At 34.1% G+C, this 24822-nt stretch overlaps 2 protein-coding genes, 1 long non-coding RNA gene and 1 other non-coding gene across 6 annotated transcripts; 2 read left to right on the top strand and 2 right to left on the bottom strand.

Annotated features, from left to right (window-relative positions):
• The first annotated feature begins 755 nt into the window (after positions 1 to 755).
• LOC122301065 lies at positions 756 to 2899 on the top strand. Its single transcript, XR_006240127.1, has 3 exons — positions 756 to 958; positions 1123 to 2239; positions 2596 to 2899. It is a non-coding gene; the product is annotated as an uncharacterized LOC122301065 (long non-coding RNA).
• Positions 2900 to 4686: 1787 nt separating this feature from the next.
• TRNAR-UCG lies at positions 4687 to 4760 on the top strand. Its single transcript has one exon. It is a non-coding gene; the product is annotated as a tRNA-Arg (tRNA).
• A 558-nt stretch (positions 4761 to 5318) lies between these two features.
• Positions 5319 to 9960, bottom strand: LOC122301064 (MAR-binding filament-like protein 1-1). Of its 3 annotated transcripts, none has more exons than XM_043112141.1 (5): positions 9582 to 9960; positions 9415 to 9477; positions 7804 to 7847; positions 7478 to 7693; positions 5319 to 7344 (listed from the first exon to the last, which is right to left on the bottom strand). In XM_043112141.1, exons 1-5 carry the CDS (start codon positions 9853 to 9855, stop codon positions 5629 to 5631), a joined length of 2313 nt encoding a protein of 770 aa, XP_042968075.1. In that variant the 5' UTR covers positions 9856 to 9960; the 3' UTR covers positions 5319 to 5628. The 3 variants fall into 3 exon arrangements, with proteins under 3 accessions (XP_042968075.1, XP_042968073.1, XP_042968076.1); XM_043112139.1 differs by having other exon boundaries at positions 9409 to 9477; positions 9582 to 9959; XM_043112142.1 differs by lacking the exon at positions 9415 to 9477.
• Positions 9961 to 11656: 1696 nt separating this feature from the next.
• Positions 11657 to 14836, bottom strand: LOC122301063 (FCS-Like Zinc finger 8-like). Its single transcript, XM_043112138.1, has 3 exons — positions 14582 to 14836; positions 12315 to 13374; positions 11657 to 12212 (listed from the first exon to the last, which is right to left on the bottom strand). The coding sequence occupies exons 2-3, from the start codon at positions 13337 to 13339 to the stop codon at positions 12062 to 12064; spliced, it is 1176 nt and encodes a 391-aa protein (XP_042968072.1). The 5' UTR covers positions 13340 to 13374; positions 14582 to 14836; the 3' UTR covers positions 11657 to 12061.
• Between the last annotated feature and the right edge of the window lie 9986 nt (positions 14837 to 24822).

Here is a 24822-nt window from a genome sequence, read left to right as displayed (position 1 = left end):
TTTAATAAAATTTATTTTTTAACTTATCATATTAGATTGATATATATTATAGTGTAATTATACTTATAATTAAATTTTTCTGCCAATTTATATATAATTAAAACATAAAATATACAAATGAAAGAACAACACAGAGATGATGGACCTAATTATCGATGAATGAATGATTGATTCGAGGGGGTATTATCAATTCATGACATAATAAGTTTCATATCAGTCAATTTTGTATGGAGATTTGATAGTAATTCGATTATTTGTTGATCAGAGTAACGTTAGGTTGAAGTTTTAAATATATAAATTTTTTTTAAAAATATAAATCTCATAAAAAGCTAAATTTCTCATTTCTTTTTATTTATCGTGAATTCTACTTTTTTATAAATAAAACTTATACGAAACTTTAGATTTGGAGCTTGTAATCATTTCTGGTCCTGCGATACACTTCTAAATCAGTGATTTGTTGGGAATATTCTTTGGCTCACGCGAATGGATTCTCAACTATATATCTCTCTATAATAATAAGCGCCTATCGCGCTTCTACAGAAATGAATAGTGAATTCACACATTCTATTTTTTTTTCTTCCGTATTTATTATATAGTTACTTTTTTAACCTTTTATTTTCTTCCTTTGTGTCCGTTTATATAATAATGTTTTGGTCTTTAGTGAGGTTGTGTCAGTTATATTTTTTCATTGGTCTCTCTCTTCTCTCTTATCTCTTTGTCTCCGCTCTCCATCTTGCTGAACCTCTCTCTCTCTCTCTCTCTCTCTCTCTCTCTCTCTCTCTCTCTCTCTCTCTCTCTCTCTCTCTCTCTCTCTCTCTCTCTCTCTCTCTCTCTCTCTCTCTCTCTCTCCGTTTATTCCTCTTCGCAGAATCTCCATCAAGTTTTTTATGCTTCAACACTTAATTTCTTACTTGTTCCTCTTATTTCCAGGAGGCTGCTAGATTTTTGCAATCAAAAAGTGAGTTAATCTCTCTCTCTCTCTCTCTCTCTCTCTCTCTCTCTCTCTCTCTCTCTCTCTCTCTCTCTCTCTCTCTCTCTCTCTCTCTCTCTCTCTCTCTCTCTCTCTACCTTGGGTTTCTCAAAGAATTCTTAGCCAAGCTAATGTGTTCTTAAATCAAATAGAGGTATTGATCAGGAGGTCGAATACAAGCCTCTACCTGCAGGCCCAAGCACTAGCACTCGTTCAAAGACCAAGGAATCTGAAAAGGCAAAGGTGAATACTCAGTCAATCCTTACTTGACTCGTGATTTTTATAACTGGCATCTGTAACATTCCCAAGTCTCTATTCTTGAGAATATTTACTGGAAGGAAGTTGGTGTACTTTTTGTAGTGTGGATCGTTGTCCTTGGACTGCATATCACCAAGGTTTTAATCAGTTTTGTGCATACTTTCTTTCTAGAAGTACTCTATGATTAGTTTTCCTTTGCTTCTCTCATCAATGAGCTAGATTGATGGATTTCTCTTGTGATGAATACAAAATCATACAACTACTTGTTCGGTGCTGTATTGGGTACTAAACAAGCCTCTACCTGCAGGCCCAAACACTAGCACTAGTTCAGAGACCAAGGAATCTGAAAAAGCAAAGGTTAGAATACTCAGTCAATCCTTACTTGACTCGTGATTTTTATAACTGACATTTGTAACATTTCCAAGTCTCTATTCTTGAGAATATTTACTGGAAGGAAGTTGGTGTACTTTCTGTAGTGTGGATCGTTGTCATTGGACTGCAAATCGCTAAGGTTTTAATCAGCTTTGTGCATATTTTCTTTCTAGAAGTACTATATGATTAGTTTTCCTTTGCTTCTCGCATCAATGAGCAGATTGATGGATTTCTCTTGTGATGGATACAAAATCATACAATTACTTGTTCAGTGCTGTATTGGGTACTAAACCTATTGCAGGTACCTTTAAACAACTTCAACGAGAATAGAAGAGCTATGGGCTTGGATGCTAAGATTCTTGAAAACTATTGCTTGAACATCTTGGTTATGGTCTATTTTCCTTTTATCATCCTCAGATCCCAATAACTGTTGGAGTGACTTCATATGAAGCCCTGAACCTGTACAAAGGGCAGAGAGTGATAGCATCAAAGGGAGAAGCAGACACAAATTGGCGAGTGCACCAGCTGGTTCTTTATTGTGCATGTGGAATATTAGCCGGCGTAGTCGGAGGGTTGCTTGGTCTTGGTGAAGGATTCATTTTGGGTCCACTTTTTCTGGAGTTGGGAGTCTCTCCTCAGGTGCGTTGGGTGCTTCGAACAGATATTCATATATTTTGAGAGATCGTGTTAGATGTCAGCGTTGTTAATTTTTTTTTTCCCTTTCGGCTGATCATTATTTTTTATTTTTCTTTCAGTCTCCTTTTCTCTGTTCTTTTTCTCTTTTGTTTGTTTTTTCTTCCATCGCGGATCTGCAGAAAAATGAATACATGTTGTTCATTTTCTACAAATCCAAGTTAATGTACATTTTTTTTAAAACCTTTTATTTCGGTTGTTGGTTTTCTTCCCCTATAGATCCGAACATATGTTGATATATTTGAAGAGATCGTGTTCATATCTCAGTGTGCTTAATTATTATATTTTTTTTACCTTTCCAGTTGATCTGCTAAAATTTTGCATTAGCGGGCCGAGCTCGAGTCAAGCTTCGCCATTTGCTGACTCTGGTATGCTACATCTTGATTTTGGCACTTTCAATTCTGTTCTTGTGGTCAAACACATCCACCTTCATCCAAAAGTAAGGCTACTCTTGTTGTGGTTGTTTAATTATTTCAATTTCTCTATTTTGACTCGTTTTGCTCGTACATTTATTTGATCATATAGACGTCCACCACACATTCCAAAATTCCATATCCCAGAGGAACCACTTTTAGAGTTTACTGCAGCTCTGAGGATAGAGATCAATCGTGCTTTTGTTGTTCAGCGTGATATTGCGTCAGGAGCCATTAATCTCATTCATTATTTTTTAATCATACATTTATTTATTATTTATTTGATCAATCGTTAACCTTGATTCCACTACTATTACTACATCACTCTTAATCATCCCCACCCCCGCTGCCCCTGGCCCCCCTTCAATTTTTTATTTATGAAAGTACGACATAAGAGTGACTCCATCCATGAATTAATATTGTAATGCATGAAATCGTAATTCGTAAAAAGATGACGGATTTTTTATTTTATTTTTTATATTTTGGGATAATTTAATTAAGATATCTTATTCCTTGAAAGCCGGATAAAACATTATTACTATTAGAGAACAGATCTGTGAAATATTTTAGAGAGCGAGAGAGAGGCTTTTAAAAACTCAAGACGTGCTCAAGAGCGGAATCTGAGGATCATTGACCTACTCATATGATGGAAGTCTATGTTCCTCTCATGCAATATGCACGCAATTTTCCATTTTAGTGCAATTTTTCAATATCAGTCGCATCATGATATATGGGGAATCTTGTGCTTATCCAAAATTATAAATGTAACTTTCTTCTTTCTACTTTTGACTTTTAAGACACCTTTCGTTGGATTATTTGCTTTGTCGTTTATTATTTTTCAAGTTTTTTGCAGACATGTGGGACAAACTAATTTTTAAGAATAAGTCATGCGTTCTTATCGCTAAAAATTACTATTTCTTACTAATATACGAATCTATCATTGTAGTGTGGGGACACTCGCAATCTATTGTGCTTTCTATTTATCCCGTGATAATATATTATGGAGTATAATATAGGAAGTGGGTAGGGTCGGTTGCAAGGGTTGTGGGGTCCTTTTCCTTATCTTACATCTCTTTCATGTTTCAAAGCAAAAACTATAAAAGCAATTTGCCCAAAGTTTGACAATAATGCTTCTCCAACGAAAGCAACCACTCACTTATTCTCTCTCTCTCTAGATTGCTTGTTTGCTTATGTCCAATGGAAACGAAATAAGTATTAAAAAAGACAACATGTTGATAAGGTAGCAGCTAGCTAGCTAGCTGTAATTAATGATGTTATTAGCTAAATTGTATCAAATCTGTAATGGATTTATTATATAATAATATATGATATCCTTTCATAACAATGCAATTAACCAAACTGTGCTTGATAATTAATTTTTAATTTTAAAAACAGGTGGCGCCTGTCCTAGCTAGTTTATATATATATATATATAAATGAAAGTATGCTGCTCTAAGTATACTATTTCAAGTCACCGCTTATTAAATTTATTTTTTTTATTTAATAGTTAAAAAAGTGATTATTAATGTATTTATATATTTTTTTATATTTTTTAAAAATATTTGAAAATGATAAATAAAAAAAATTGGAAAAATATAAAACATTAATTTTAGCCTAGAGGTAACTTGCAGCGATTAGCTGCAAGCGGCATAGTAGCACCGCTCATATATATATATATATATATGTGTGTGTGTGTCTCTGTCAATCTAGTTAAGGTGAGTACAGCTTGCTATAGTACACTTATTGAGCAAGATAAATTACTTATACAAGTCTTAAATAGACAATTACAATATATAAGTCATTGTAAAAAAGTAGACACCACCTACAAAAATATAAAAAAATTATTCTTTATTAGTGGAATCTAATTTTTTTTTATAAATGACTTGTATTGGATTTGTTTATTTGAGACTCGTACATAGAAAGAAGGAAAAATGATATATGACTAGTTTAAAATAAGTATTTTAACAAATGAGAGATGTGGACCGCATAGCGCAGTGGATTAGCGCGTTTGACTTCGGATCAAAAGGTCGTGGGTTCGACTCCCACTGTGGTCGCACTCCTACAGCCGTGCTGTTTTTTTTTTTTTTCATTTGAATTACAAACAAGTCCTCGTTTGATTTGAAAGGGTGCAGCACCAGTGGGACGATTTATACATTACATAAAAATTTATACTTGGCTTTCAAATCCTTCAGAGGCTATCTTGATGTCAGCCATTTTTCTAATCTTTGGTTGAAGATTCCATACAAAGGATGCCCACAAAAGTTTAGGGTTAAAAAAAAGAAGAAATTTACTTGTCGAGTTCAAAATTAAAGAACTATCCCTCCTGATAAAGAACTACGTGATTCACTCAGTTGACTGGCTTAGCATGAAGAACCAACCATCCCTCCTGAAATAACCAATTCAGGAATTGCAGAACAATGACCCATTTTGTTTTATATTGATGTTGATAGATTATAGTAGGTCTTATAGATGCGTTGAAATCAGCAAAAGGATACATCTGCACATGGATTTCAACCCAATTGCAGATTCTTTACTATCCTAATGCGGACTACAAATTCCTTGAACCCAATTGCTTCTTTGTGAACAACCAGTCTCAGAAATGTACTACCAGCAATGCTTGAATCAATATTACATTATATAAACAAAATTTGAAAACATTAATCCAGAATACTCCACTAGTAAAAGAATGTCCAGAACTTGATACTGGACATTCAAAAACATACTACACTTGAAAGCATGCATACATGCTCAACTTATATCATCTCTCATCGTCATATTTGTACAGTGGAAAATTTTCCCAAAAATTTTTTTTACAAGCCTGAGAAGAACAGAGCTCAAGATAAACTCGCATCTGAGGATACATGCAAATTTAAAGATGGGGAGGGAAAAGGATTGCTACGAAGAAGATACTAGTGCACTACCTTACTGGGAACTGGCCTTTTTCCTCCTACTATTTCTCCTTGGAGTAACAGTGATAGTGCCTTCAGCTTCACCTTGCTTTGGTTGTTGTTGCTGGTTATTTACAAGAGACTTTGAAGAATTTATTTGACTCTTTAGCCGCAATATTTCACCCTTGGCAGATGCCAATCCCTCCTCCAGTTTATTTGCCCGCTTCTCCAACCTCACCCTTTCCTTGCCAACTCTCATGACAAGGTTATGTGCATCTTCCAAGTTTTCTCGGGCCTCTTTCGATATATTCTTTTGCTCTGTAAGAGACTTGTAAAGCAACTCTTTTCCATCTTTAAGGCTGGAAATTTGAGAATTTGCCTTCTCTAGCTCGCCTGAAAGAATCAAATATTTTCGGTTCATCTCATCAAGTGATTTGGTAGCCTCCTCCAGGTGTTTTTCGAGAGATTTCCGGGCCTCTTTTTCCTTCAAGATTCGTTTCTCCCAAGCTTGAAGTTCTTTGTTTAAGGAAGAAACAACCTTTTTTTCTTCTATTAAATCATTGGCTGCAGTTTCTGCTTTTTTATACAAATCAACCAGTTCCTTCTGTAAGCTATCACGATTTTCTACCACGCCTGCCAGTTCATGGGATGCAATTTGCAGCTCCTCCTCCTTTTTCGTCAGACATTCCTTCACTGCTGTAAGCTCACCGGCCAGAACTTCACTACTTAGTTTTGCCTCATCAAGGGCCCTCTGACGTGACTCTCTAACTTCTACAAACTGTGTCTGAGCCCTGGAGATCTCACCTTTGAGCTCCGTGCACAGCTCTCTGGCCTGCTGCAGTTGATTTGTCAGATCAGACACCTCATTTGTTGATTTTCCAAGACTTTCCTTAGTGCTCTGGAGTTCATGTTTCAGATGTTTTACCTTTTTCAATTCTATATCCAACATTTTTCTTAAGTTATCCCGCTCTTGGGTCAAATCAGAAATTATTGCTTGGTTTCCACTCACTTCATTGACAGCAAGCTCAAGTTTTTGCTTTAGCTGCTGAAGTTCCTCTTCTTTTTCTCCCAAAAGCTTAGCATTCAGAGCCGCCTTCTCCTCAGAAGATAACCTTAGATCATCGTATTCCTCCTGAATCACATCCAACTTCCTCTTAGACTCGTCTCTATCAAAAGTTAAAGAACTTGCTCTAGAATTTAATTCATCCACTGTAGAATTTTTTGATTCTAATTCCTTCTGAGTTTTCAGGTATTCAAGTTCCAATTCCTGGATTTGAGAATGTGCTCTCGCTAGTTCATCCTTAGTTTGCTTGTAGATAAAATTCAAGTTGTTTAACTCTAGTTCCTTTTCAGCCAGAGAAGAGCTAAGACTCCGAACATTCTCTTCTTTATCCTTGAGCTCTAAACTGAGTAAATTGCTGCTTTCTTGTAAGACTGTAATTGAATAAAGTCTTTCCTTCAAATTCTCTTCAAGTGCCTTTTTATCATCCCTAGCCATTGAAATGCTGGTTTCAAGACTCTGAATTTGAAATCTAAGCTCCTCAATCAATCTTTTCTCTCTTTTCAGCTCCTGTCCCAAACCTGTAATTGTACTGTTTGCTGAATTTAGTTGGCTCAATAAGGACTGCTGCTCCACCTTCACCTTTCTGAGTTGCTTGGTCCGTTCTTCTTGTTCATTTAGTAGCTTTGACTCAAAGCTTCTCTCTGATGAAACAATGGCAGCTTCCTTTTCTTTCAGTTGGGATTTCATCTGTGCAACTCAACCAGTTTGTCTATAGGTTACCAAAAATATAGTCCAATAAACTAATAGTATGTAAAGCTCAAAAAACAAGTAAAAAACTATCACAATTCTTCCTTGATTCTGAATGTCATTAGTGGCTTACAGATTCTATTTCTGCATTTTGAGCTGTCTTTTCTCTCTGAGCCAATGCATAGAGAGCACCAAGCACGCCAGAACTAAATATTCCAAGTCCATTCAAGAGAGATAGGACGTTATTTGGTGGAACATCTCTTTGAAGTGGATTTGGTGGGGCATCTCTTTGAAGTGGGTTTAGTGTAGCATCACTTAGATTTGGTGGAGCATGTATTTGAAGTGCTTGCTGTCCATAAAAGGTACTTATTAAGAACATTTTGAGTTTCAAAGTCACAAACATACAAACGGCAAAATTTTTCAAATATGGACTCATTTGTGTCTAGCAGAGATTCAGACCTTTGCTTCTTGGTTCTCCTCTGGTTTCTTTAGCAAACTTTCATCTGAAAGAAAACCAATAAATGCTTAAAAAAGCATCAACCAAGATTTAGTACAAACACTAACAACCATTAGTAGGAACACAGATCAGTTCATTGTAGAAAAATGACCTAAAGGGTGAAGCACATAATCAGAGTTTTCGGCAAAGATATGCACAATAATGACGTATCTGGACTGTGAGTCTTAAAAGGGCAAAAGCAAATTTCCGTGGTTTTGTCATATTGATACCCGGCATCACTACGCCATTTTCTTCTGATTAATATCTTATGGTGCTAGGAACATCCAAAACAAAGAAGGCCAGAAAACCCCTAAATACTGAATAACATTGAATCAATTTGACATAACTACATGAATAATTACTGTCAATATTTGCTGGCAATTAGCTGTACCAACCAATTTCACACCTTATTAAGGTAGTACAAACTGTTTGACAAATAAGAAATACACATATTTGGGGCTTGAAAGATTGGTTAGTCACTTATTTCTGCCTTCTGGTACATACAACTTGGTCCAGGATATATGAGTAGGACCTATACTTCTACAAAAAAAAAAAAGAAAGGAGCATTTTCTAGCACTCTTATCAAAATTATCAACATAGGAACTTTTTTTTAAAAGAAATGTTATCAAATGCTGGCTGATCAGTAACATGCATTCCTACATCTATGATTAGACCTCAAATAATTTGTTTCTGGAAATTGCTACTTCCTAGACGATCCAATATATTGCTAGTGTGATGCTAGGGAAGTATGTCAGGATCTCGTCAAATCATCAGTTAAGTAAGAGGAGTGTAAACGTTGTACAAGTTGGAAAGACAAGAAGCAAAACTATATATATATATTTCTATTTGCAAGGCTTAAGGAAAAAATTTTAAAATCCAGACCAGGGGCAGTCAACTTTATGCCAGGAATGCTTACAATGACATATTAAGAAGCAAACAAAAATGCAAAGTTCCTTGCCAAAACATTGTCTCCCAAATGGAAGAAATTATAGCAACACTAGCTTTTCTGTTCAATTTACATTTCAAGCCTTGGCATAACTGTCCTGCTCAATAACTCATTAAGTTTCATGACTTCCCATGATATTTTTTGGTAATATTGTATTCACGAACTGGAAGGCTTTCTAGAATTGGGAGAAGGGACTTTGTAAAATTACATGGTACGAGGTATGCTTAATCTTTGCGTGCACCAAGGTTTATAACGCGGGAAAACCACCAAGAGCTATACGGATGCACACATTATGTGCGTTTATAAACATAAAGCAAAATGCAAGGCCGACATGAGAACTTGGATAACATCATTCCTTTTCAACAAAAAAGAGAGTCACACTATCCCATTATTTTCAAGCATGCAGGTAAGACATTGACGATATTATACAGATAAATATAATATAGCCACGAAATTTGTGATTTCGAGGGTAATGCCTAAAAGTATTGTTGATTTATTGGTGCATTGAAAAGAACAGATTGGTAGACATCTTAGTCGTGAAATTTGGAAGGGAGTTTTGTGTATCATCGAATGTATTTAGAGAAAGATTAACACGGGAGATTTTGAGGGGGGTGCGAATTACCCTTACTCAAATTGAAGTCTCTGTTTTCAGCTTTCTCTATGATTTGACGTCGGGCACGAGCTAATTTTCCTAACCAAGTTTGAGGACCAAAGAAAGAAAGCAAGAGAAGATGAAGAAAATGAAGAACCAACATTTAAATCTCTGAAAGTTCAAAGAGTCGATTTCCAGCTTACTTGTTCCCACACGTTCAAGAGCTCTGGCCGTGAGTTGCAACAAAGGAAGAATTGAAAGACCCACAAACAGAATGGCCCTTCTCTTACAGCGGACGCCGTGGTTTGGATCCTCACGTTGCAGAGAAGCCATTGGAGCAACATTCTTTCTCTTGGTCCCTGCATTTCTTGAGCAAGAATAGAAGAAAGTGGATTGAGAAGAATAAGAAGAAGGAAAGCGAGATTGGTAGAGAGGATGAGGGTATAAATAGCAGGGGCTCCCTGTCACGAAGCCCATCGTTTTTGCCTTTTATCTGAAATCTCAGTGCAGAGAGAGAGAGAGAGAGAGAGAGAGAGGCGATTAAGCTTTGTTTTTGCCTTCCTTAACTTTCGGGTTATTGTTTTTTCCAGTTTCGGTAGTTACCATAGCCAGTTGCGAACTAACCTGTTCTTCCGTTTTGAGTCAATTACGAAAAGGGCCCGCTCTCGTTGAAGGCATTGACGGCAGGTTTTGAACCTTCATTGTTCATGGGCATGTCAAATGGCAGTTTCGTAAAGTTGTTTGGACGACGATTTAATATATAAGTTAAACAATTGAATAAAATATTATTTTTAAATATTATTATAATTATTTTAAAATTAAAAAAAAATATTTTTTATATTTTTTATAAAAAATTTTAAAAACTTATAATGACGTGATAAAAAATATTTCCACTCCAAACCGCCTCGACCACATATCTCCTCGGCAATAGGGTCACGTAAGCTGGTGGATCATACACTTTTTCCCTCGCCGCTCCACCAATAAAAACATGCCAGGTAAGGAAAATGAACATTTATCTTTAACCTGCGTATGCTAGGCTGCCACGTCATACTATTGTAATCTTCGTAGCTTCTTCTCTTATAACAAAGGGAAAATATAATTACAAGCATGATTGTGTACTAATCTATGTATTAATATGATGTGATTAGTTAAAAAATAAATTTTATTAAAAATAGTGTTAATTTAAATTTTAAGTATGAATAAATCAGTATTGGTACACAGATTAGTGCGCAACTGTACTTGTATATAGTAAAACTCTATAACAAATGATAAGAGGATGGAGAAGCTCAAGACTCGTAATGAATGGAACAGTAAGCACTACCCCCGCTGTCCACACTATTTAAAATCCAGTGTAGAGATAATATCTTTAAAAGAAATGATATTTGCAGTCGTGCAAGTGGCGTATAGTCGCTTTGAAAAAAATAAATTAATATGGGATCCACATGAAAAAAAAACTAATTTTTTAATCGTAAACCCCACTCTTTTTCAAAGCGATTGTGCGGCGTTTGCAATTCTATGACTGTATGTGGCATTGCTCTATCTTTAATTAGATTGAAACATCAAGAATTAAAAGTATATTTCTATACCGACTTAAAAAATAAATAAATAAATAAATATTATTTACAATTTTTAAATATATAAGTCTCGCATATTTTTTTTAAAAAAATTAGATAAATTTGAGATTTGCTTAAAAATTATTTTTTAATAGTAACTCAATTTTTTTTTTTTTTTTGTTAAAAAGAGTATACAAGACTTGTAATACCATAATATTGTATCTAACATTACTCTTAAAAAAAACTCTCAGCGTCATTTTAATCTTCTCCTACCTTTAGGGTACTGAATTTGGAAGGGAAAGAGATTGCTTGTAAAAGTTTGAATCTCGGTTACGCCTGTTGTGGATCAAATTACAAGCTTGTTGCATACTTCGGCTAAGTTTTTTGGAGATTTATGATGAGTTTCTTACCTGAAACTGCTTGAGCTCCTTTAGGAACTGCAATATGCCTCTTTGGAAGGCTTGTCTTATAACATAGAAAGAATCTCTCCATAATTTTGCCATCGACTATAGCAGAAGTGCTCTCAAGGTATTGTTACGGGGCAATGAAATTCTCAGTCAGCTAACAGTCATTCCATTATAATGCAGGCAGCCGCATATAAATATATGAAACCTTTGATTATTTGCAGGGTCAAGAGACGAGAACAGACATTGTTTGGTTTCCAATGTTTTAAGTGCCAAAGATAAAGTGAGAGAGATGGTGATGGAAAAAGTGACACAAAAAAGTGACATTGGTAATTTAGATGCCGCATGCATTCATTCATGAGTTCATTAGGTTCAAAAGCTACCGCATTAACTCTCTCACCCAACAAAACCAAAATATATGAAAACAGATGGGCGAGGGCTTCTGGCCACTTCCAACCCATCTAATCAAAATTATAAGACAAGCAACAAGCTTAATACTGTATCTCTGCCTGCTTTATAGAATGAAAAAGCTCTTTCTTATGACTGCCACCACTTGCCTATACCATGAAAGTTGTAAGCAATTAGAAAATGACATAATGCATTTCTTGATCATCCATGGCTGCAAACAGATTCACATAGACAGCTCTTATGAGTAGATGATCAAGGTGCACCTATGCAACAACTTCAATGGGACAAGGGAGCCTGGGAGAGAGCAACTATGGCCCATCATGTAGCAAAGGGCATACCCATTAGGAAGAGATCTTCATGGTAGCTTGATCCAGGAGAGATTTCAGCAGAGTTATTGCAAGTTTCCTCTGACTCCTCAGCAAAAATAACCTCAGCACGACACTCAAAACTGCAAAATGCTTTCTCACCCCTGCAAGAAATCAAAGGAAACCCCAAGGTCAAAGGAAACCCAAGACTTAAAATCTGGCATGGTGAACTAGAAAAAAGAAAGAGAGGTTGGGACAAACCAAACCTGTATATATAAATGTCTTCCCCCTCTTGCAGTATTTTCTTGCATAAGTAACAGAAGCTAAAAGTCTCTTCAGAGTGAAATGGTATTAATCTCTTCAAGGTTTCAGCCTCTTGTAATGATTTACTCCCCGATCCATCCTTCTTACCAAAATCAGCCAACTCATTCATGTGACAATCCAAAATACAGTCACCAAAAATATGAGTTGTTTTAGGATTTGGACCGTGAGAAATTATACAGGTATAATCCTCAGAAAGCTCTATCTCTCTTGCTGAAAAGGAACTCAGAATTCCATGACTGGCTCCAATAGGAATTGGAAGTGAACTTGGTTTGTTATCCAAAGAATTCGCTACCTGTGAGCCTCGGTTAAGTATCAGAGGTGAACTCGCTATGCTAGTTTTATTTTCCGAACAAAAGTTCATAAAACTCAAACTGTGATTTTGGGTTAATCCATAATCTAAGGATGAAGAACTGGTGGGATCCAACAAGCAAGATGCAACAGTTTTAGTCTGGCCAGATTCTAAAGAGATGCCTTCAATGTCAAATGTAACATTTGTGCCACCTAATTGGGGATTGAGAGTCTTGGTTTCCAAAAGTGACGAAAAGATGTAGTTTTTAGGCAAAGAGTTGGATTTTACGGAAGAATAAAGTGATTCATGGTTTGGTTTAGTCTTCACCTGTGGTCCGAAGATTACATTCTTCCTCGGTGAATCAAGTACATCCGCAGAAGGTTTGGTTTCATTCACAAGTGAATTTATGATGCCAAGGCCTACTTTACTGCAATCCCACTTCTTTTTATGCCCGCTTTGGTGGGATTGTGTTCTTGGGGACTTATGACCAAAGGGGCTATTAAGCTTTGGAAAAGCTTTCAAATCCAAAGGAGATGTAGGGCTCCTAACGGAGTCAGACTCTGATAAACACTTAGTACCAAACCCTACAATGAAACCAGGGATGCTGAAAAGTGAGCTGCTAATATGTCTCGGGCCCAATGTATCAGATTGCAAAGACTCTGGAGTAGAATCAGCCATTAGATTTCTGCGGACAGACCCTCCTCCAGCATTATCTAAAAACCATGGTCAAGTTAAATCGGCAGAAATAATCCCTTATTGCAACAATTCAAAATGCTATAATGAGCAAAACTGTAAACAACGACTAAACTGTAAGCGATTTGCAAGCAGCCACGAACTGGTTAAGGCAAGGTGTGATAGACACTGTTTGTTGATTTAACTACCCAAATGGAAATTCTCAATTGTAAATATCTGAGATAAAAATGGCAATGGAACTTCCCCCTATTGATTATTAAAACAAAAGGAATGAATGTGCTCATATAATTTTCAAGTCCCAAAAAAGCCTCAATATGATTAGAGCCATTGATTGAGCTTGGAAATAACATGACGGATTTTTAAATAAATCTTAACAAAACCACCAATCATGAGAAGCTTCCTTGAAAACCCGATTGTAGGTCCTAAGACTGGATAACTTGTGCATAATACGGAAAATCTTAGAATGGCCAATGCAAATTAAAAAGTTCAGAAGCAGGAATCCAATGAGAGCAGGATAAAAGAAAACAAAGGGAATGAGCGTGCAACAAAGTAACAAACAGCAAGGAAAGAAACCGTAAATCATAAGTCTGGATACCCGGCCTTGAAGTTTCTGTAAAACGTTTAGAAATGAGAGCAAATGGAGCTAGCGTGGATTGATGATCAACACAAAAAAAAAAAAAAAAGGATTGCCAGATTATAATTACCCCAGAACAGCCAAACAAGAAAGGACAGCGGCAACATTTTCCAAACAGCTCTGAAACCACGGATTGTTTACTGCATTATGCTTAATGCAGTGAATCCTTAATGGGAAGATTATCCAACATCTTATTAGAGAATACGAAGAACATATAAATCTTGTAAGCATGAAGGGATCCATGACTTGATTTTTCAGAAGAAGTGAAGAGAGATCATCTAGACGTGCCGGGGAATATAAAGAAACCAGGAGGAAGAAGATCTTTGTTCAAGAACAAAGACATATTAACTAGCGAATCGATCAAATGCATGAAAAAGGAACCAAAAATTACTGAAACATGAATGATTTTGCACAAAAAAAGCTCCGTGCGTGCATCAAAATGAACTTCGAAAGCATAAATGTGAACACTAATAACTATTGAAGTGTTTAATTCAAGACCCGATTTTGAGGGCCAACAAATCCAAGAATGCATCAAAGAGATCAGCAGTAAGAGCTAAAAACCCAGATAAAACGACGAACCAACGAAAACCCACCTGGTTTTCGCTTCTGAAAACATGATGAATGAGGTTGCAGGCAGAAATCAGGAGAGAAATCCAAATGCAGAAAAGTTTAGATATTGACAAAATGCAAAACTTGCCTTGCACACCTCTCCATTTATTTTCCCTTTTTTAAATTATTATCATCGTTTTTGCCTCTCTTGCATGCATCAAAATCAGAGAAACAGTGAGTCACTGAGACTTCTGATATACACTTCTCTCTGTGGTCTGTCTCTCTCTCTCTCTCTCTCAAATTCATGATTATAAGAAAGCTAGACGTATATAGTGCAACGTATAGTATAAAACTACGTATATTCATCGTATTGGTGTTTAACTAGAGGAGGAATTAAAGTGCTGCTATTCACACAATAAAAAATGGTACACTGTAAATATGTGACCAGTTTCCCAACTTGTCAGTTGCCAGTAAAGGGGCCTGAATCATGATTAAAGAGAGAGGCTTTTTAAATACCGATTTAATAGTTCCTCGGTTTTATAGTTAATAATTATAAAAACTCTACTCTTTGGATTTCACGGAATATTATAGAAACTCTTCCAATTTCATTTCTTCGTAAAAACACAACTCCTTCGGTCCATGTTGTCTTAAAACGTTAAATAAAACAAAAGGTCACGTCCAACCGATTAGTGACTCCCCATTATGCAGTTTGGTTTCCATCCTTAAATTAGTCGAATTCAGGCGGGGGACAAGCGTTCAAAGTTTATCTAATAATAAATAGATAAATAATAAATATAATTATGAATACGTAAGAGTCGTGTAATTATTTTAAAAAAATAAATAAATATAAAATTTATATAAAAATAAATTAATTTTTTATATAGCATTACTCAAGACATATACAACTTGATTTATCTGTTAAATAAGAAACACGTATTCATCATCTAACAAATTTAATTTCTAACAAAAAACCATACTCTTGATGACACCCAACTGAAATAGCTCAAATACATTTTTTTCTTTTGTTCAACCAAAATAATTAATCCTAAAAAAATATTTTTGAATTTATTTTATTTTATTTTAATTGATAAGAGAAAGTATTAAGGGCGTGATTAACCGTCAACTCCATGATTTGATGGTGGGTCCCACAAAACATAACCAAAGGTCCAAAGCTGGCGTAATGATTCGTTTAAGCTGCCCCTCCATTTCTTTTTCTTTTTCTTTATTTATTCATCACAACTTGACAGTTCTCTCTCTTGTCGTTTCGGCTGAGTCAGCTTTTTCGGATTATTATCAGTTTTTTTTTTTTAACGGCGGAAACATTTTCTGCTCTGTCTAATCGACGGCCAATAAACGAAGATTCCCTGACGCAGTTCTGGCTCCAACGGTTGAGAATAGAGCCATTGATGTCGTTCGTTCGTGGGCCCTCATCACGTGACTGGCACGTGCGGAAATGGCTGTTGTTTTGCATCGAGGGACAAAGTAGGAAATAGGGAATTCAGCTGGGTATATAGGGAAATATGAATAATTGAGTCTTTTATTACTCATAGAAAGAAAGAGCTGCACCATTTATTTTCGGATTTGGTTGGACTGAAATTTCTGGTGACTTCTGGTTAGGATACATTGAATAGCTTTGAAGACCCTATTTCTTTTTCTTTTATTTTTTGGTTGAAAAATGGCATATTTTCTGATATTACCATTATTTATTATTAATAATTGAAAACTATTATAACTACAAAAGAGATTATATAAAATAAATTAACAAATTAATATAATTTTATGAAATCATTTATTTTGTAATAAAAATAATTTTATAATTTAATATATCACATCAAACAATATCAATTTGTGAGTTTACTTATATGTAATCTGTTTGTGTCTAAAATATTTTTCTTAATAATTATGAGCTCATAATATTTAAGTTGTGTTTGGATCCAATTGAGATGAAATTATATTTTTAAGGTTGAGATAAATTTAACTTTTTAAATTGAAATGTATAAAATATGTTGAGATTAGTTTAATTTTTTTATGATAAATTAAAAAATAATAGATCTCATCAATAATTTATTTGAGATGAGTTGAATTTTGTTTATCAATCAAACATAACCTTAATAGTTCTAATAAATAAGTGTAGCTGGGATCAACTTTTTATGCACGACAACTGCTATTTAGTTGCCTACATTGCATATTATTGGTGTTTTGTTTTTTTTATTAAATTAATTAAATTATTTTACTCATCAACCCTACACTACATATCTATTAAGAAAAATGTTGCCCAGATGACTAACACAAAAGGGTGGGTGAATTGGGTTGTATTAAAAAAATAACAATTATAAATCAAATATATAATATAAAATATAAACAAAATATGAAATAACAATAAATATAAAGAGTAAGGGCAAGAGATAAGTAAACTCAGTATGTTAACGAGGTTCGGCCCCACTGCCTACGTCCTCGCCTCAAGCTTCCCCTTGAGGATTCCCAAATTCACTATTCAACCCCCTTCAGGTGGAGATAGAAACCTATTACACCTTTGAACAACACCGCTACAAAGGATCCGTGTAGAACACCATCTACACTTGCAATCACCTTACAAGTGGTAATTCAACTATTCCCCATATAGAATACTTTCTACACGTACAAGGGTTATACACACCCTTTTTTTGATACAAAAACTGATAGTGGGTAGGTTATCAGAAAACACTCCACAATGAGTGAAATAAGAACAATACAGCACAAACTATATCTCTCAAAATGAATAAGGATTAAGGCTCAATGCTTAGAGAAGAGAAAATGAAAGCTTTGAATGAATGTTGTATGCTCTGGATGTTGTGAATGTGAAGCTCTCAAATGATCTATTTATAGGCATATGAGATTTCATATTCAAATTTAAAAAGATTCACATGTCAAAGACAACATCATTCACTTTTTTCAAAAAATTCAAATAAAAGGTTATTCTTTTTCAATTGTCAAAGACAACATCATTCACTTTTTCAAAAAAATCAAACCTAATCTTTTACTTTTGGCATATGACAAAATGAGCACACTTTCCTTTTCAAACAATTCAAACCTAATCTTTTACTTTTTGTATATGACAAAATGAGCACACTTTACTTTTCAAAATTTTCAAACAAAATCATCTACCTTTTGTATAAGTCTAAAAAAACATCAATCACTTTTGAAAAAATTCAAATAAAACATGTACATGTGAAAGATGACAATTAATCATTTTTAATATTTTCAAAATTCAACCCTTTAATCAAGGCATGCACATGCAAAAGATGACAATCAATCATCTTTCAAAATTTTCAAATTTAATTTTCAAAAATATTCATGCACATGTGGAAAATGTATTTTAATATTTTATGATAAAATATTAATTTTGAGCATTAATCCTAATTTCAAATTTTGAAGAGATTTACAACATTACTCTATAATTTTAATGTGAACTTGTTCCCTTCTTGCTCATGCTTGTTTCCTTGATGTGCTTGACTTCATTGTGTTGACAACTTGAACTTGAGACTTCTTTATTCTTTGAATTCATTTGTTATCATCAAAATCCATGTGTAAATATATAATTACACAAAACTTGAAATCTTGGATTCAACAATCTCCCCCTTTTTGATGATGACAAATACTTGATAGAACCTGAAACCTGTATTAATACTTAAGCTCCCCCTGAGAATGTGTGTTAGTTTTTCAAGCAAAAGTATAAATATAATTCCAAATATATATAATAAGTTTAGCAATTCAAACAATGTTAATGTTCTAGTCTAACACTTCTCCCCCTTTTGGCATCATTAAAAAGGATCCGCAACAAGTAAATGGACCTGAAGAAAACGGTGCGTTAGTAGACACTGTAGATAAATAAAATAAATAAATAAATTTCATCCGTCCGTGACCCGACAAGTGCGGCTGGAGATTTGAAAAAATCACCTGAAGTTGTTGACAAACGAGATTGAAGGCTCCGAGTTTCCAAAAAAATGTCATTTTCACCGATCGGAAAAAAATACATTGCTCTTTGACTTGGATGATAGCTTGTCTTGTTCTTTATACTGTCTCTATAAAATCAGTCCTGAAGTTCATCCAATCCGCATCAACTTTTCTTCTCATCTCTATAACTCATCTGCATTCCTTCAACATTCTCGTTTTAAGCCTTCTATTCTTTTCTCAATAGCTCATTCTTCAAACATTTCTCTAGATCCATCCATGAGGCATTCTGCATCTCAACCTCCTGTCCTTTCTGCAGCTGCTATTGGTGCCATGTTGCAGCAGGAAAATAATAATCTGACTAATAAGTCAGATTCTAATGCTATTTATGACTTGGTGAGTCTTGGGACTCGCTACTCTTCTTCTATTGTTGCTTTTTCTCAGCGGCTACAAGCCAAAAATCATGAAATTGAAAAGCTCAAAGAACAAATTGTTGTACTTCAACGAATTGTTCAAGAGTCTCACACAAGGGAAGGAATCATTCGGTAGAAGAATAAACAGTTGAAATCTTTATTAGATTCTTCATTCCGCTTGTCGGTTCCCATGGATAAGAATGACATGATATTGTATGAAGAGAATGAGCGTCTCAAACATGAGGCTAAGAATCTCAAGTTTATGTAAAAGTATTTAAAAAATCTATCTCTATTTTTATTGATTCTCGTCTATCTTTTAAGAGATATTCATAGCATGCATCATACCTATTTCTCTTCTAATCATACATAATCTATCTTCTGGTAAAGGCTTTGTGAAAATATCTGCTAACTGATCGTGTGTGTTTGTGAATTCTAGTACTATATCGCCTTTCTGCACATAATTTCGAAGAGAATGATATCTTATTTCAATATGCTTAGTTCTAGAATGTTGTATTGGATTCTTTGAAAGATTTATAGCACTTGTATTATCACATTTGATTGGAATGTGATTATACTTGAGTTTAAAATCTTCAAGTTGTTGTTTCATGTAGAGAACTTGAGCACAACAACTACCCGCAGCAACATATTCTGCCTCAGCAGTAGATAGTGCAACAGAATTTTATTTTTTACTAAACTAGGAAATTAATGCATGACCTAAGAAATGGCATGCTCCACTAGTGCTTTTTCGATCTATTTTACAGCCAGCATAATCTGCATCTGTGTAGCTGATTAGATCGAAAGATGTATGCTTAGGGTACCATAATCCTAAGTTAATTGTATCACTAAGATATCTAAGAATGCGCTTAACTGCAATTAAATGTGATTGTTTTGGATATGATTTAAAGCGTGCACATAAGTACACACTAAACATAATATTTGGTCTACTAGCTGTTAAATATAATAAGCTACCAATCATACCTCGATATATTTTCGAGTCAACTGGCTTACCGGATTCATCTTTATCAAGTTTAGTTGATGGGCTCATTGGTGTTCCAATTTCCTTAGCATTTTCCATCCCAAACTTCTTTAGTAATTCCTTAATATATTTTGATTGATTAATGAATGTCCCACTTTTTGCTTGCTTAATTTGCAATCCGAGAAAGAATGTAAGTTCTCCTATCATGCTCATCTCAAATTCTTCCTGCATAGTTTTAGCAAAAACTTGACACATATTTTCATTAGTAGCACCGAAAATTATATTATCAACATAAATCTGAATCAAAAGAATATCATCATTTTCATATTTAATGAAAAGAGTTGTGTCGATTTTTCCTCTTAAAAAACCTTTTTCAATCAAGAAACCACTGAGTCTCTCGTACCAAGCTCTAGGAGCTTGTTTAAGTCCATATAGTGCTTTTGTGAGTTTGAAAACATGATTTGGGGAAATATGATTTTCAAAACCTGGAGATTGCTCAACATATACCTCTTTATTTATAAAACCATTTAAGAAAGCACTTTTAACATTCATTTGAAAAAGTTTGAAATCTTTATAACAAGCATATGCAAGTAACATTCGAATAGCTTCTAATCTTGCGACTGGTGCATATTTCTCATCATAATCGATTCCTTCTTCTTGATTAAAACCTTGAGCTACAAGTCGAGCCTTATTTATAGTTATGACTCCGGACTCATCTTTCTTATTTCTAAAAACCCATTTGTTCCAATAATAGTATGATTTTTGGGTTTAGGAACAAGTGTCCAAATATCATTTCTTTCAAATTGATTCAACTCTTATTGCATAGCTAGAATCCAAGATTCATCAAGAAGTGCGTCATCAATATTTTTGGGTTCAATGTGAGATAGAAAAACAGTATGATTGCAAATATTTTTAAGAGATGATCGAGTACTTACACCTTGTGAAGGTTCTTCCAAAATTTGTTCCACTGGATGATCTTTCACAAATTTCCACTGTTTGGTTGCATCTTGTATTAAATTTTGATGATCTTTCCTGATGGCTCCATGTTGAACTTCCTCTATTGTTTTCTCTTTGTTGAGATTGAGACTTTCCGTGTTATTTATACCTCCTGTTTCTTCATCAATAGATTTCTTGGAGAGTGGAGAATTAGATTCATCAAATACTACATGCATAGATTCTTGTACAGTCAAAGTCTTTTTATTGAATACTCTATAAGCTTTACTATTAGTAGAATACCCGAGAAAGATACCTTCATCAGATTTTGCATCAAACTTGCCTAAATTATCATTATCATTCAAAATAAAATATTTGCATCTAAATACATGAAAGTAACCAATGTTGGGCTTTTTCTCATTCCAAAGCTCATAGGGGGTTTTATCTAACTTAGACCTTAGCATAACTCTATTTATAACATAACATGCAGTACTTACCGCTTCGGCCCAAAAATAACTAGTCAAGTTGTTCTCATTGAGCATTGTTCTTGCCATCTCTTGAAGAAATCTATTTTTCCTCTCTACTACCCCATTTTGTTGAGGAGTTCGAGGAGCAGAACAATTATGCACAAAACCATTTTCATCACAAAAAGTTTCAATATTTTTATTAACAAACTCTTTTCCCCTATCATTTTGGATACTTGAAATATAGCCCTTTTCATTTTGAATTCTCTTGCATAACTTGGTAAAGGCATTATGTGCCTCATCTTTATGAGCAAGAAAGATGACCCAAGTATATCTAGAGAAATCATCAATAATAACAAATGCATAATATTTTCCTTCTACACTTGCAACTCTATTTGGTCCAAAAAAATCCATGTGTATCAGTTGCAATGGTATAGTAGTGGAAATATGTTTCTTAGTTTTAAAAGAAGTTTTTGTTTGTTTACCAAATTGACATGCATCACAAATTTTGTTTTTAAGAAAATATGTTTTTAGTAAACCTCTCACAAGATCATTTTTTGAAAGTTTGGAAATAAGTTTCATGTTAGCATGACCTAATCTTCTATGCCATAACCAACTAGTTTCATTTTGAGCTGAAAAGCAAATAGCATCTTGTGAGGTAATTTCTTCAAAATCAATTGTATAAACATTATTGTTTCTAAAAGCAATAAAACAAATATTACAATCATGATCATTCAAAATAATGCACTTATCCATTTTGAAAGTAACTGTAAATCCTTTATCACATAATTGACTTATGCTCAAAAGATTATGTTTTAGACTTTCAACAAGTAGAACATCTTCAATTATGAGAGAAGATTTATTATCAATTTTACCTATTCCCATGATCTTCCCTTTCGAGTTGTCTCCAAATGTCACATGTCCTTCTTCTTTAGATCTAAGATCAAAGAACTTAGTCTTGTCTCCCGTCATATGTTTTGAACATCCACTATCTAAAAACCATTTATTTTTACTTGTGGAAGACTTCATGCATACCTATAAAAATAATTAAAATGATTTTTCTTGGTACCCAAGTTCTTTGGGTCATTTATTTATTAGTATTAGAAGAAACAAGATTTTTAGGTTCCCATATGACCCTAATAGTCATTGTATGATTTCTTCTAATAGGACAAGTATGATAATTATGACCATTTCTATTACAAAAATTGCAAATAGCATGTGACATATATGAAAAACTTGAATGATTATAATGATATCCTTTTTTGACAAAATTATTTTTATGAAAAGAATTTTAAATATTAGTCTTTGATGTAGAATGATTATCAAATAAATTTTTATAAGGTTTGTATTTTTGTTTGGCATATATCCCAAACCTGCCTTGTCAAAAACACATATTTGACTACCAAGAAGTTTTTCAAAATTTCTTTTTCCATTTGTAAAGTTTTCAACAATATTTTCGAAATCGGTTTTTTTCTTATTCAATTCAAGATTTTTATCTTTCAAAATGATACTTTCTTTTATTAAAATTTCAATTTCGTTTGTTAAAGAAGAATTTTTCTTTTTCAAAGCAGTATACTTGATACCCAATTTTTCAAATTCTTCATATACCTCTTCTAAAACATTTTGCAATTCTTCATATGAAGGATCTTCAATATTATCAAGATTTGTTACCTCAATGTTATCTTTAGCCATAAGACAAAGATTTGCTGATTCTTCATTGCTTGCTTCACTATCCGAGCTATTTGAATCATCATCCCATGTAGCTTTCATTGCTTTCTTGCCCTTGTTTCGATCTTTCTTTAGTAGAGGACAATTTGGTTTGATATGACCAGGTTTATTGCATTTATAACAAATTAAAGTATCATTTTTACCTGAATCTTTCTTGGAAAACTTTTTGAAGGATTTCCTCGGAGGAGTTCTATTTTTCTTCAAGAACCTCTGAATTCTTCTTGTTATCATCGCAACTTCTTCATCTTTATCTTCATTTTCCTCATCTTCATCACTTTCACTTTCATGAGGAATAGCTTTAAGTGCTAAGCTCTTCTTTGGCTTTCCTTCTTCTTCTCCTCTTTTCAATGTGTACTCATGGGTGATAAGTGATCCGATGAGTTCATTGACTTCGAGCTTCTTGAGGTCTCTAACTTCAAGAATCGCTGTAACTTTTGATTTCCAACGTTTTGGTAAAGAGTTGAGAATTTTTCTTACTATCTCCACTTTGGAATAAACTTTGCCAAGAGCTGTCAAGCTGTTTATGATGTTAGTAAAACGAATGTGCATACTAGAAATTGATTCATCATCATTCATCTTAAACATTTCATATTCATGAGTAAGAATATAAATTTTTGATTCCTTGACTTGCGAAGTTCCTTCATAAGTTACTTCCAAGTTATCCCAAATTTCCTTTGCCGTAGCGCAATTCATTATTCTATTAAACTCATTTCCATTAAGAGCATTATATAATAAATTCATAGCAGTTAAATTTAAAGTATAAAGTTTATCGTCTTCACGATCAAACTCTTCTTCTTCCTTTTTGACCTTTACTCTATCAACCACTTTTGTTGGAATATAAGGTCCATTTACAATACATTTCCATATTTCTTTACCTTGAGTTTGAAGAAACATTCTCATTCTAACTTTTCAGAATGAGTAATTATCTCCACAAAAGAGTGGAGGCCGACTGTTAGATTGACCTTCACCAAATGAAGCTGCAATGTTAGCCATAAGATCTTAACTCAAAAGATAATTAATCTTATAATAGAGCTCTTAGCTCTGATACCAATTGTTGCCCAGATGACTAAAACAAGAGGGGGGTGAATTGAGTTGTATTAAAAAAAATAACAATGATAAATCAAATATATAATATAAAATATAAACAAAATATGAAATAACAATAAATATAAAGAGTAAGGGTAAGAGAGAAGCAAATTCAGTATGTTAACGAGATTCGGCTCCACTGCCTACGTCCTCGCCTCAAGCTACCCCTTGAGGATTCCCAAATTCACTATTCAACCCCCTTCAGGTGGAGATAGAAACCTATTACACCTTTGAACAACACCGCTACAAAGGATCCGTGTAGAACACCCTCTACACTTGCAATCACCTTACAAGTGGCGATTCAACTATTCCCCGTATAGAATACTTTTTACACGGATAAGGGTTATACACACCATTTTTTTGATACAAAAACTGATAGTGGGTAGGTTATCAGAAAACACTCCTCAAAGAGTGAAATAAGAACAATACATCACAAACTATATATCTCAAAATGAATAAGGATTAAGGCTCAATGCTTAGAGAAGAGAAAATGAAAGCTTTGAATGAATGTTGTATGCTCTGGATGTTGTGAATGTGAAGCTCTCAAATGATCTATTTATAGGCATATGAGATTTCATATTCAAATTTAAAAAGATTCACATATCAAAGACAACATCATTCACTTTTTTCAAAAAATTCAAATAAAATGTTCTTCTTTTTCAATTGTCAAAGACAACATCATTCACTTTTTCAAAAAAATCAAACCTAATCTTTTACTTTTGACATATGACAAAATGAACACACTTTCCTTTTCA

The sequence above is a fragment of the Carya illinoinensis genome, chromosome 2 (genome assembly GCF_018687715.1).
Source record: "Carya illinoinensis cultivar Pawnee chromosome 2, C.illinoinensisPawnee_v1, whole genome shotgun sequence".
In the NCBI taxonomy this organism is placed as follows: domain Eukaryota; kingdom Viridiplantae; phylum Streptophyta; class Magnoliopsida; order Fagales; family Juglandaceae; genus Carya; species Carya illinoinensis.
The sequence above is the reverse complement of the archived record's forward strand: the minus strand, read 5'-3'. Positions and strand labels throughout refer to the sequence as shown.